The sequence below is a fragment of the Sus scrofa genome, chromosome 10 (genome assembly GCF_054392235.1).
Source record: "Sus scrofa isolate SSC_HxYL_T2T_F1_AM1 chromosome 10, Sscrofa_HxYL_maternal_Yorkshire_Landrace_v2.0, whole genome shotgun sequence".
In the NCBI taxonomy this organism is placed as follows: Eukaryota; Metazoa; Chordata; class Mammalia; order Artiodactyla; family Suidae; genus Sus; species Sus scrofa.
In genome coordinates this window covers 8,503,924-8,517,160 of record NC_139392.1, presented here as the reverse complement: position 1 = coordinate 8,517,160, position 13,237 = coordinate 8,503,924, and the positions used below count along the sequence as shown (strand labels likewise).

Sequence of the window (13,237 nt, the reverse complement as noted above, 5' to 3'; positions counted from 1 at the left end):
TAGCCTCAGCCCCCTTGTCTCCAGGCTTATTTTTAATTACCTCAAAGCTTTAGAAACATGATCCCATAAATGCTTTGTGGGAATAGTGGCAAATGCACTCATCATGTGAAATCCATAAATTGCTTATAATCCTCTCAAGATGTTAAAAAAAAAAAAAAGCATTAAGTAATTGAAGACAGGAAGTCCTCAGTTAATTATTTAGAGGTGTTATCAATGCTTTAAGTAAACTGAAGCGTTTTCTGTTATCTCACTGAGCTCAATACCGTAGGGATGAAGGGCTAACAGCCATCATCTTCTCATATTCGCTAATGCAAACAGCGCGTGGCAGCTTGTCAATAACAGACCTTTTCCTATCATTTATTAGGAGACATCCACCCTCCTGCACAGAACAATTGGGATGTCAGTTTCAGCATTGTTTCACTTTGGGTTACTTTTGCCTCCTCCGTGTGCCCGCTGATGTGGGTGTTGGGATAGAGGAGAGAGGGGGAAGGATTAACTAAATAATTAGGGCCACTGAGAACAAAATGAATTAATCATGTCCTCTTTAGCAACAGACATGATAAGGGCTTCGGGGTCTCTTAGTGCTGGGGGAAATGTTTTCAAAATAATTCATGAAAAGTTGCTCACCCTTTCATTTCACTGAAAGGGGAAGAATTGTCAGCATTAAATTAACAAGGAGAGAAGAATTTGCCTTCCTTTTTCATCCTGATAGAAGCTCATGAAAACCTCCTGTACTAAATGGCACAAATCCTAACAAGGCTGGTTGTAGCAGAAAATGTATGACTAATGTCCTGAAAGAGGTATCATACACTTTTGAAAAAAAAAGAGAACGTAATTTGACCATCAACATCGCAAAATGTGACATTTTTATTTGAGGATTTTACATTTAAATAACTTTACCATGGGCTTTGCTCTCGTGGTATCTCTCATTCTTTATTCAGTATCCTTTTTCTGGTCTCTGTTCTTCAGTGAGGAGTTAAAACTTTTTAAGGACCGAGGCAACAGCTTCCTGTTTGCTGTTGTGTCACCTAGACTGTGATCTATGAAGTACCTACCATATATCAAGTGTTTGAAAATCTTTGTGGAATGAATAAATGTTAACAAGGAAACTAGTATCTAACAGACTAGATTCCCTATTGGTTGGATATAAAAATCACCATCAAACACATCTAAGACTCAGGCAGCATGGCCTATATCATTTGCAGGGCCCTGTGTTCAAAATCATTCCGAATTTTAAGACGATCAAAACTGATTGAAACACAGGACCTTCTAAGCATGAGCACTTGAGTGACTACATAGCTTGCAGGCCTGTGAAGCCCATGAAGCCCGTGAAGCCTGGTCTCTGGCAATCTGGATTTATCAGCAGTATAATTCTTTAATGGGAGTAGATCAGAGGAAAACTAGGATGGCCAATCATGTCCTTTGAACTGCTGTGGGAGCCTCTGTTGTGGTGTGTGATGCTCTGGGCTGCATTTCCCCCACTTGCCACGTGACCACTGACCACCAAGCCTCAGATCTGTGGAAATAGGTGAGAATTCATTTTATTTTCATTTTTCAAATTGCAAGGAAATTTTTGAGCCTGAATGCTTGTGCCCCCAAATAGCATAATATCAACCATGATTTCTTCCTTCCTTTTACCATTCTTACAGACATAATATTAGAGCCAAAGAACTACATGCAACCGTTGCCTAGACACCTGTATTTAAAGAAAAAAAAAAATTTCCCCGGAATACCAGATATTCCAAGGTACTCTTCCGGGATAGTCACTACTTCTGTTTAGTCCCCAAAATTCTAGCCAACTCCTTTCCTTTCTGGGATATGCCCTTTTGTGGAGAATCTGAACAACATCAGACTTCGCTGCTGCCTGATGCCATGTTTTGTTCTAGAGGAGAAAGTTATGCTTGCAAAGGTACAGGAAAGACACTTTGGTCTAGTATAACACCAAACTCCAGGGAAGAAAAACATTTACTAAAGTAGTATCTCAAAGATCAAAAATGTCTTTTCTTGGACAGTCTAATAATGATCTTAATATGAATATGTTTGGAGAGTTGGCCAAAGATGTAACTTTCTCAGGAGTGCTTCTTGGGATGAATCTGATCACTCTGACATGAGGGGGAGGAGCCTAATCCATGGTCTAGAATTTCACATAAAATGCAGAATTAAGAATGCAAATAAGCTTGTCGCTAGTAGTCAGAACTGAAAGTCTTGAAGCTATTTCACTGGCATTTTCAAATGCAAGAGCCTTGTGTTTGGATGGTCTGATGTCCAGTTCACATGGGGTATCAAATGAATTCTCACTTCAAAGCATTGACATAAGAAATGGTCAGCACCCATGACTGTTCTCAAAGAGGCAAGAAACTGGCTTGACTAATTGGGATGGAGAGCTGCTGAGGCTCTACTGGATGGTACTATCAAGGAAAAGAGACACAAGGAGTTCCCTGGTAGCTCAGTGGGTTGTGGACGTGACAATGTCACTGCTGTGACTCAAATCAGTGCTGTGTTGCAGGTTTAATCCCTGGCCCTGGAACTTCTTCATGCTGTGAGCATGGCCAAAAAAGGAAAAAAGAGAAGGAGCTCCTAAAATATTTCTCAATTAAATTTTGTGACACAAATTTAAATGCACCTTAGATGTCTCTAAAGTGAGTCCATGTTGTCTTGGTGTATCTGTTTTGATCATCCACATTTTCACATAGATTAGTCTCAAGTAGAACCCTGGCGTAGCTCTGTTCATCACAGCCAAGGTTGCCTGCCCGTGGATGCCAGAAGTTCCTAGGAATGTCCACGAGTAGAGATGCTCTAGGCTGCGGGGGAGGGAGATGCGGAGACTTAGTGAGATCCCAGGCAGGTGGGAGGGTCTTTTCCAGAAACAAGACTCGATGCCCTGGTTCAGGTGGGCCAGGGCAAACATCCAGTTTGGGTGGACTGGTGCCGGGACAGGTAACCTTCCCACAGGGTGTACACTACTTGGTAACCACCTAACAAAAACTTGTAATTCAGTCCTCTCAGCACTTTAATCATTAATCAAGTTGACCGAGGAAGTTGTGAACTTACCTATTCTTTAGGACTATTGGGTAATTTTTAAGAAAAGAACAGGTGAGGAGTTCCCATCGTGGCGCAGCAGAAACGAATCCGACTAGGAACCATGAGGTCGTGGGTTCGATCCCTGGCCTCACTCATTGGTTAAGGATTCGGTGTTGCCATGAGCTGTGGTAGGTCGAAGACACGGCTCAGATCTAGTGTTGCTGTGGCTCTGATGTAGGCCGGGAGCAACAGCTCTGATTAGACTCCTAACCTGGGGACCTCCATATGCTGCAGGTATGGCCCTAAAAAGACAGAAGACAAAAAAAGAGAAAAAGAAAAAGAACAGGTGATACTCTAGAATAACTGGATGAATGTCTTGAAGTGGCACGTGCTATCAGAAATTATAATGGACAAAATGCTTTTTTTCTGACTATCTGGAGATTAAAAAATTAAAAACAAGCTGTTCTTCTAGAGTACATTCAAGGTAACTTACACAGTTATGGGCTTTGTTTTCCAAATCATGTTTTCATGATCCACAGGCAGACTTTTTGGCGATCTCTTTTTAACACATATTTACTCTTGAAAGGAGTGTTACCTGCAAGTGTAATTGTAATGAGTTTGGTTATAGTATATGCTTCTTTCCTTTAAAAGAGAACAGGATTCCCTGTAGGGAAATTCAGGTAATTTGTAGCCACAGTAATCTCCACTACACTGAAATGTTAAATACTTGGCTTTTCTCCATGCATTTGCCTTTCTCTGCGCTCCAGCTTCTATTTCTTACTCTTTTAATTCCGTGCTGAGCCCTTGAATGATGTTTTCTTTGCTCCTTCTACTCTTCAACTTTAGGATTAAGTTACAGTCTGAACGGTTCCTTGGAGACGTCTCTTTATTTCCCTCTTCTCATCCTGATCCATTCATGAGTAGTTTTCAATTCGTGTGCCCTTTGCATTGCCTGTTGCTAATATTTCATACATGTCTCATTTTAAGGACTACCAACAGGGGCTTCCTTAAAATGACAGCAAATTCTACTTGAAATGTGTTGATTTTATGGAGTTTTACAGAGTCACAGACATGAAAGTCATCCAGTTCATGTAAATCGTCTATGCCTCGTGGCAGCCCGTGCTTTCCTTACAGACTGTTTGAACCAAGCCTCTTGGTTACCCAGCCCTCTCACAATTGGACAAAGACAAGACCTGAGACATAGAATATAGAACATTATGGATTCATCTATTTCCCTCCCTCACATCAGCCCGTGGTCCAATTAGGCCTTCTGCACTCCTATCGCCCACACTTTACAGATGTGGAAACCAAGACGCCGCCTCCAAAAACTCTTGTAAAGAAAAGACTCTACGTCTATGGACCATTCTCTTTAGCTACTACCCTCACTGCAAATATCCTCAAGCTTCTTTTTTTTTTGGTCTTTTGAGGGCCACACCTGAAGCATTTGGAGTTTACCAGGCTAGGGGTCCAATCGGAGCTGTAGCTGCCGGCCTACACCACAGCTACAGCAACGCCAGATCCTTAACCCACTGAGTGAGGCCAGGGATCGAACCCGAAACCTCATGGATCCTCGTCAGATTTCGTTTCCGCTGCGCCACGATGGGAACTCCCAAATATCCTCAATCTGCTTATCAATCTTAATTCACCTCTATGATGACATTGTCCCTTCTTTTTCTAAGACCCATCCTAAAATGTCCTTCAAAAGTCTGAAGCCATGGCACTGGGAACTCTATCCAGTCACTTATGATGGAGTGCGATGGAGGATAATGTGAGAAAAAGAATTGTATATATGTATGTGTGACTGGGTCACCTTGCTGTACGCTAGAAAACTGACAGAACACTGTAAACCAACTATAATGGAAAAAAATTCAACTCATTAAGAAAAAGTCTAAAACCAGGCCAGCCAACATAAAATAGAGGAAGAGAGTTGAACCTTTCTTTTATTAGAATATTTCAGAGAAAAATCAAGTATTGCTTCAGTTTTAGTAGATACACTTAAGTCTGACCTTCAGGAAAAAATTAGAAAATGTTTATTGTTCATAAATTAATTTCTGTTATTATTTTAATAATAACATGCAACTAAAGAAGAATCTCCTACTCAGATAGACACATGGGCGGGGGAGAAGATTATGAGAAGAATCTGTTTGGTCAGATCACACTTGTGATGGATACACGGACATCACAGCGTCACAGCCTTGCCATCCTTACTGCCATCATCACCTTGCCATCATCGCCTTGCCATCATAGCCTTGCCATCTTTACTGCCATCTTAGCCTTGCCATCATAGCCTTGCCATCCTTACTGCCATCATAGCCTTGCCATCATAGTCCTGCCATCATAGCCTTGCCATCATCGCCTTGCCATCATAGCCTTGCCATTCTTACTGCTATCATAGCCTTGCCATCATCGCCTTGCCATCATCGCCTTGCCATCATAGCCTTGCCATTCTTACTGCTATCATAGCCTTGCCATCATCGCCTTGCCATCATCGCCTTGCCATCATCGCCTTGCCATCCTTACTGCCATCATAGCCTTGCCATCCTTACTGCCATCATAGCCTTGCCATCATCACCTTGCCATCATAGCCTTGCCTAAGCACTTCTGTGCTTTTGGTCTTCCTTAAACAATATTTCACAAACATTGGACACATCAAATCGGCACTATGGGAGAAAAATGATTTTAAAGAAAAACTCAAAGATATGATTCTTACTCTCAAAGGGCTTACATTCTAAGACATTCAGATAAAACGGTGTTATAAGGGTCAAGACCCCCTTTTTCAGAAGTGGCAGAAAAGGAGGGGATATCTTCAGGCTGAATCAGCCACAGCTGTCTTTGACCTTCTCTCTTGGATATTTCCTTCCATTTTCTCTTGAGCTCTATATTTTATAATCTTCAGCATTTTCCCATAAGGTTTTATCAAACATATAAGGCTTGGATATGGCTTAGCTCTTTCATCATACCCCTCGTCTGTAAATCAGGTAAATATCAACATTATGTAAATCCTCCATAGCAACCAAATGGAAGATTATAATCAAATAAGTATCCGCATCTTATCATTAAATTGATAAGGGAACACGAAGGCCTTTGAATCTGAATCCTGGAGCAGCTCCGGCTGCAGAACACGATGGCTTTAGCCGAGAACCCAGACTTCTGCTCGGATTCTGAATGAACCAGTTAATTTTTTCATGCACTTAACGAGCACCTACTTTGGACCTGGTCACTATTCAAAGGACAGTTGTCGGCAAAACACTGTCCTTGCCTTTGAAGAGCTAACATCATGGAGGGAGAGACAAACAATAATCAGACATATAATAAAATGTCAGATACTGTTGAAGGTGATGAAAGAAGAAGTAATTTCAGGGGATAAAAAGTGCTACTTTTATCTTTTAAAATGTAGCATTTGCACAGATCTGCCTACAGTGACAGAGCAACACACAAATGTCTCTGGATGAAGAGTCGCTTCACCAAAAGAACAGAAATGTGAACACACAGGTGAAAATTCATGAAAAATAAGCGTAGGAAGTGTTGGATCCATGTCATAACTTAGTGCAATTATTTGGCGTAGAGATTAAGTCCTATTCTTTTTTTAAGAAAATGTTTTTAAAGCTTTGACATTGTTTGAGTTTTCCCAAGACTCAAGGCAAAAGGCGTTAGCCTTGATATACTCCTTGTTGAATGCTGCTGAGTCTTAAGGTGGCTCTTGCTAGAAGAAAGTACTGCTCTAAGTAACCCATCCCATCTTCTCAACAGCCTTGGAAGCTCGATGCAGTGATTCCCTCTTTTACAGACCCGTAGATCAAGGCCGAGTGGAGCTAAGTAACTCCTCCAAGGTCATTGCCAACAGAGCGGTAAAATCTACCACCACCCAACTTCTCCTGTAAATGGGCTGCCACTCTCCCCCCCCCCCCGAGAACTTATTGAGCAATTACTGTGCTGCATCATATTCTGAATACAAAAGAAGTAATAAACACTATCCCCTTATCAAAGTATGTTTAATCTATGTGTAAAGACAAAAGAACATACCCCCAAAAAACTGCAGAAACGAGTGTGAGCTGTCACAATACGGGCACATATGGTGAAGAAATGCAGAGTGTTTTTTAAAGGAGGGGTTAGTTGGTGTTCAGATGAGCTGAATATGGTTTGGGCCTAAAAAATGTTGAATCTAATCTTTTTTTTTTTTTCTGCCTCTATTCATATAAGAAGCACTTTCAGAAATGGGGACAGTTAGTCTGGAGAAGAGAAGACTCAGGGGGAATTTGAAAACTGTCTACAAATATTTGAAGAACTGTCATGTGGAAAAGAAATTAGATTTGTTCTCTAAGTCCTTAGGGGTAGGAGTGGTAGAAAGAGTTCACCACAGTGTAAGGAACGACTTTCAAACCACAGAGGGAGAACTCTAGAGCTCTCTAAAGATGAAATGTGCTATTCAGGTGATGGAGTCCTATGGACACAGGGGCAGAGTATCTTCCGTGACACCTTAAACAGGGGAGTCCAGGGAAGGATAAATCGAAGGATGGATGACGTGAATTCCAAGATCTCTTCTGAGGCTGAGAATGTATTGTTTTATCAGCGAGAGAGGAAGTGTCTATTAACACGGAGATGCTCGTGAAGTTGTATCTCCCTCAGTGTTCCCTGCTCTTAAAATTTTTGGATCTCCTATCTACAACTCTGCATGTTACTTCTGGTGTTTAACTGATAATAAATAATCCTCTCAGGATGCTCTTTATTTCTTGTTTGCTCTTTCTAGGTCTGCAGCCGTACACCAACTACAGCTTCACCCTTACAGCTTGTACACCTGCTGGATGCACGTCAAGCGAGCCTTTTCTAGGTCAGACCCTGCAGGCAGCCCCTCAAGGTAATTAAAAAATGCCCATGATTTGGGAGAAGAAGTTTCATATAGTATTTTGATGTGGAGTCTATAAACTCTTTAATAACAAATAACGAAAAAGAAATAAAGCCTGGAGGTACAAAACAAAATAATATTTTAGGTTCCCATTTTTCAGTTTTAGTTAAACTATAAGCCTCCCAAGGCAGTTTGCTTTTAATTCCTTAAACCTTTTAGAAGTGGTTTTCCATGGAAAAAAGTATCACCTACTTGGATATGAAATTCCTCCAAAAATCAAAAGTTAAATATTCTAGGAATTCCCATTGTGGTGCAGCAGAAACTAATCCAACTGGGAACCATGAGGTTGTGGGTTCGACCCCTGGCCTTGCTCAGTGGGTCAAGGATCTGGCATTGCCATGAGTCATGGTGTAGTTCACAGACATGGCTCAGAGGTGGCATTGCTGTGGCTATGGTGTAGGCTGGCAGCTGTAGCTCCGATTTGACCCCTAGCCTGGGAACCTCCATATGCCACGGGTGTGGCCCTAAAAGGACAAAAATGAAAAGTTAAATATTCCAGGAGCAGCTGCTGAAGCTGATTAAAAGTATTCCCTTCAAAGGTGCCATTGTGGCTCGGTGGGGTAAGAACCAGATACAGTGTCCATGAGGATAGGGTTTGATCCCCAGCCTCACTCAGTAGGTTAAGGATGCGACATTGTCACAAGCTGCACCATAGGCTGCAGATGTGGCTCGGATCCGGTGTTGCTGTGGCTGCAGCATAAGCATGCATGGCAGCTTCAATTCCACCCCTAACCTGGGAACTTCCTGGTGCTGCAGACATGGCCCTAAAAAGAAAAAAACAAAAATTCATTGCCGTCAAGAACTGACAATCAAACAGAAATGACAGAACAAGTACACAAATCAATATGAAGAGAGAGACTGTGAAAGACGATGTTAAAAAAGAATAAATGTCACTGAGAACTATGTCTAGTTCCTTATGACAGAGCCTGATAATGGGAGGAAAAAAGAATGGATACGTGTGTGTAACTGGGTCACCGTGCTGCACAGTAGGAAGAAAAAAAATTGTATTGGGGAAATAACAATAAAAAAATAAAATAAAAACAAACAAAAAAATAAATGAACAGAATACTCAGGTCAATCTAAAGAGGGAGAGATTACAGCCCATTGTAGATACGGGTTGAAAGATGTTATGCAGCAGGTGCCTTCTGAGATGGACCACGAAAAACAAAGATTTTGGCAAATGAACATGAGGAGGAAATCCACAGTCAACACAGCTGGAGGGAAGAGAGCATGGCACCATCACCTGAGAAGGCAAACTGGAACTAGCCACTAAATTTAACAGGGTCATGCCCTGAGACACAGGTTTTCCACTCTCAGTATTTGTGCCAGGAAAATAACAGTTCCACCGCTGCACGAGGAGGCCTGTACCGCGATGTTTATTGGAATATTTTTTTGTTTAAATGGTAGAATATTGGAGTTCTCCAGGGACCTAGCAGTGAAGGACTTGGCATTATCACAGCTGTGGCTCTGGTTGCTGCTGTGGTGCAGGTTCAATCCCCGGCCCAGGAAGTTCTGCCTGCCACAGGCACAGCCAAAAATTTTGTTCAAATGTTAAAGATAAAAAACAAATGGCAAAATATTGGAAGCAATCTAAATGTCCGTGAGTGGGAAAATTGCTACATAAATTCAGGTACATTCATGTTATGGCATTCTGTGCACCAGTTCAAAGGAGTGAAATGATCTGTACCTATAAAATAGAAGGTATAGAACTGTATTAATATGTGGCATCTTTACATATAGTAAATGATATTCATTTCTATAGATAAATAAATAAATGCACAGGAAAGATTCTGGGAAGCATACAGACCCACCTGTAATAATGGTTAGCAGGGGGTTGGGTGCTGGGATAGGTAGTATCATTTACTTTAAGGAGAAAAACATACTCAGAAGGCTGGGCTAGTAATCCATGCATTCTTGTGTTCATCTTTATTATCTGCCTGTTTTCCATGGAGGGAAACAGAGGCATAAATAAGTTTCTGAACAGACGTATAATGTTAATTATCATCAGACCACTTGTCCATTACTCTTCTAATGAAAGGGGTTGTTGTACCTCAGAATATTAGACCTGAACTTCCTACCAGTAAATGGGGAATAAAATGGAAAACTCCACATATGGGGCATATGGCTCCTCACCAGGAATCCACTAATGATGTTTTCTATATAAAGAATGTTTCATGTCAAAAAGCTTGGGGTTCCTTTGAAAGGAAGAAACCAGCAGTGGATTTTTTGGAAAGGTAAACTATCAAATGGATACTTTGATGATAACGGATAATTTCTAAAGGATCTATCAACCCGTTTTGGCTGAAACTCAAGCCTGATAAAGTAACAGGGTCTCTCCAGTCTATGCATCCAATCCATGTATTTAAATTCCCAGAAATTCTGCATCTAAAGTCTCACTTAAAAAAAAATTTTTTTAAAGTTGCTTGAAAGAGTTCAGATTTCGTGACTGAAAAATGATAGCTTTCAACAGTGCTGGGGAGTATGAGGTGAGAAATGTTTTACTTGGTTTCTTTTTTTGACTTTATGCCCTGTTCCTTTAACACGAATAACTGTGCAAAGGAACAATAAACTAAATGGGCTTTTCTTCTGCAGAACAAGCATGGATTTAGAAGCCATTTTCTGGCTGTATAAGTGCCAGTTGTGAATAACTTGTATGAGAAATAGGTGTGGTCGGAGTGCTTAACTGGGATGCGGTAAGGGAACGAATCAGCGGTACCATTAAGTTCTGTTGTTTTGCTAAAGTGGAAATAAACATATTATATCATTTTAAATTAATAACCCAAATATAATTAATTTTCAAAGACCCAGTTGAGTGAGGCATAGTTTCAAGGTCTAACATTTGAGTGTCCTACGTGGATATAGAGAGAATTAAAAAGAAGTGTTTATTCAAGCCACCCTGAGCTCTCCTCATGTCTTTCATGTAATGTCTTTAAAAAAAGAATTTAAATACACGGATTGGATGTGTAAGCTGGAGCGACTCTGTTATTTCATAGCCTTTTAAAAAGATGTTAAAACACATTGGAGCCTTGTGGATAAGACAGACCTAGGTCTCACGATGTTAACCTCCTGGAAAACGGTGGTGGACCCACAGTCAAGCAGTGGAAAGAGCTGGAGCTGGGTTATTGCTCCCTCTTCGGGATTGCCAGCGTACCAGCAGCTCCGATTCGCTTGAGAGCTCAGTCATGCGAAATGGTAGGCCTGCGTTTCCCTAGCACTGATCATAGGACAAAGCAAGAGGAAACGAAGACCCACCTGTCTCAGTGTCATTCCAGATTCCTCTTCCTCTGCCCTTCTTTCACCTGTGGGTGTGCCTTTTCCACCAGCCTTGTGCTTGTAACCCCACAGCCCCCCTTGGAACTCCCAGGGCTGGCTGGAGTTCCTACCGAAGGCTGAAAACTCCCAAGTTCTAGAGCGTTCATGAAGCCTACACTTAGAGACCGAAGGCCCATGTCTCTGTGGGTCTATCCGATGTTTATATTTAGGTGTTTTACAAACACTTCCACCTGAGTATTTCAGCATTTGAAATCTCTCTTCCCACTCACTCGTCCCCCTCTCTTCTCTCTCTCAAGACCACCATCTGTCTCACCACCTGAGCCCCCAAACTGACATTCTCAATGCTCCCCTTTCCTTAGGCTATAGGATGCAATTATTCATAAAGGTTTTTTATTAAAGTGCCCTTGATTTATAAGGTATCTTCAGTTGCTGTGGTACAGCAAAGGGACCCAGTCACACACAGTCCCCTGTGCTGTACAGCAGGGCCCCACCGCCCACTCACTCCAGATGTAGCAGTTTGTGTCCACCAACCCCAATTCCCTCTCCATCCCATTCCCTCCCCTCTCCCTGTTGGCACCCACACATCGCTCTCCTTAGCCGTGATCTGTTTCTGTTTTGTAGGTGGGATCGTCTGTGCCGTGTTTTGGATTCTGTGACTAAGTGATACCACATGGTAGAAATTTTAAATTTTAAGGATTTTTAAAATTTAGTTCTTCCCTTCCGTCTCTTCTGGTGTTGCCTTAGTTCCAACCCCTGTAACTTCTCTAGATCCTCCTAACCAGTCTCTAGCCTTTTTTCCTCTTTCTTTTATCTCCATCCATCCCAATTATGTTTCCCCTTTTGCCAAAATAGGTGTATCTCACATTAGCCACCTCTATAAAAATCCCATTTTCTTTCTGGAATAAAAAAAATCCACATCTTAGTAAATCAGAATAAGTTCCTCAAGTTTTAGCTTCTGCCCATCTGTGGAGTCGTTTGGTGCTTCCCACATGCAATGTAATGTACCAGTCATGCTAGGGTACTTGAACTTCTCCCATGCTTTCTGTGTCCCTAGGACTTTTTGGGGTTTCCTTCAGCCTAAACACCCTTCCCTACATCTTCTCTCAACTAACTCCCATTTTTTCAGAATTTGGCTCAGAGGTCTCCCACTCTGGAAACCTCTTCTGACCCCTTTGCCATCGCATCCTCATCTCATTCCCAGCCCATGTTAGGTACCCTTCCTAGGTGCTCTAATAGCACACGAAACTTCCTCTTCTGAAAGCATGTATCAAAGTGGACTATAAATTATTTATCCATTTTTCTTCACCGTGATGCAGTAGGTTCCTTAAAGGATAAAGACTATCTGTTTGGAGTTCCTTCTGTGGCGCAGTGGGTTAATGACCCGGCATTGTCTCTGTGGTGGCTCAGGATCGATCCCCGACCCAGCACGGTGGTTAGGGATCCAGCACTGCCAAGGCTGTGCCGTAGGTCCCAGCTGTGGCTCATATCCCATCCCTGGCCTGGGAACTTCCATATGCTGCAAGGGCAACCAAAAAAGGAAAAAAATAAAAAGAAGACCATATGTCTTCATCCCCGCATCCACAGCGTCCAACACAGAAAAATGACAAAATTGAGTTGAATCAGCAAACTAATAATAACTAGTCTAGAAGTCAATGCATTTCTGACATCAGCCAATACAATTACTGGTTCCTTTCACTAGCTTCCAAGAGAAAGCCAATGTTGGGATTTTTGACTCGGAGTGAAGACTCATAGGCATGTAAGAAGTGAGTGGTATTGGGTGGCACTCAAGAGAAAGTGAAAGCAAATTTGGTAGACATGTTCTTTTTATTAAGTAGCTTTATATCGAGAGACTAATCAAGGTCTTTTTCTGACCTTTGGCTCTTACACCTCTCAGCTCGTTTCCCTGCTCCCCACCCCACTTCTAGAGGACTTCCGTCATGGCCATCCATGTCCTGCCCTTGAACTGCTTCAGTTCTGCCCTCCCAATATGTAGAATAGATTTTCTGATGCCATAGGCTCAGAGAGGAATGTAGATTCTTC

The 13,237-nt window shown here is 41.8% G+C and overlaps 1 protein-coding gene across 1 annotated transcript in view; it reads left to right on the top strand.

The window, feature by feature from the left end:
- USH2A (usherin) overlaps positions 1-13,237 on the top strand; it is an 837,868-nt gene that overhangs the window by 647,535 nt on the left and 177,096 nt on the right. Inside the window, exon 57 of the mRNA XM_021064292.2 lies at positions 7,769-7,876. Coding sequence (XP_020919951.2) covers positions 7,769-7,876 — 108 coding nt within the window. The remainder of the gene's footprint in view (positions 1-7,768; positions 7,877-13,237) is intronic.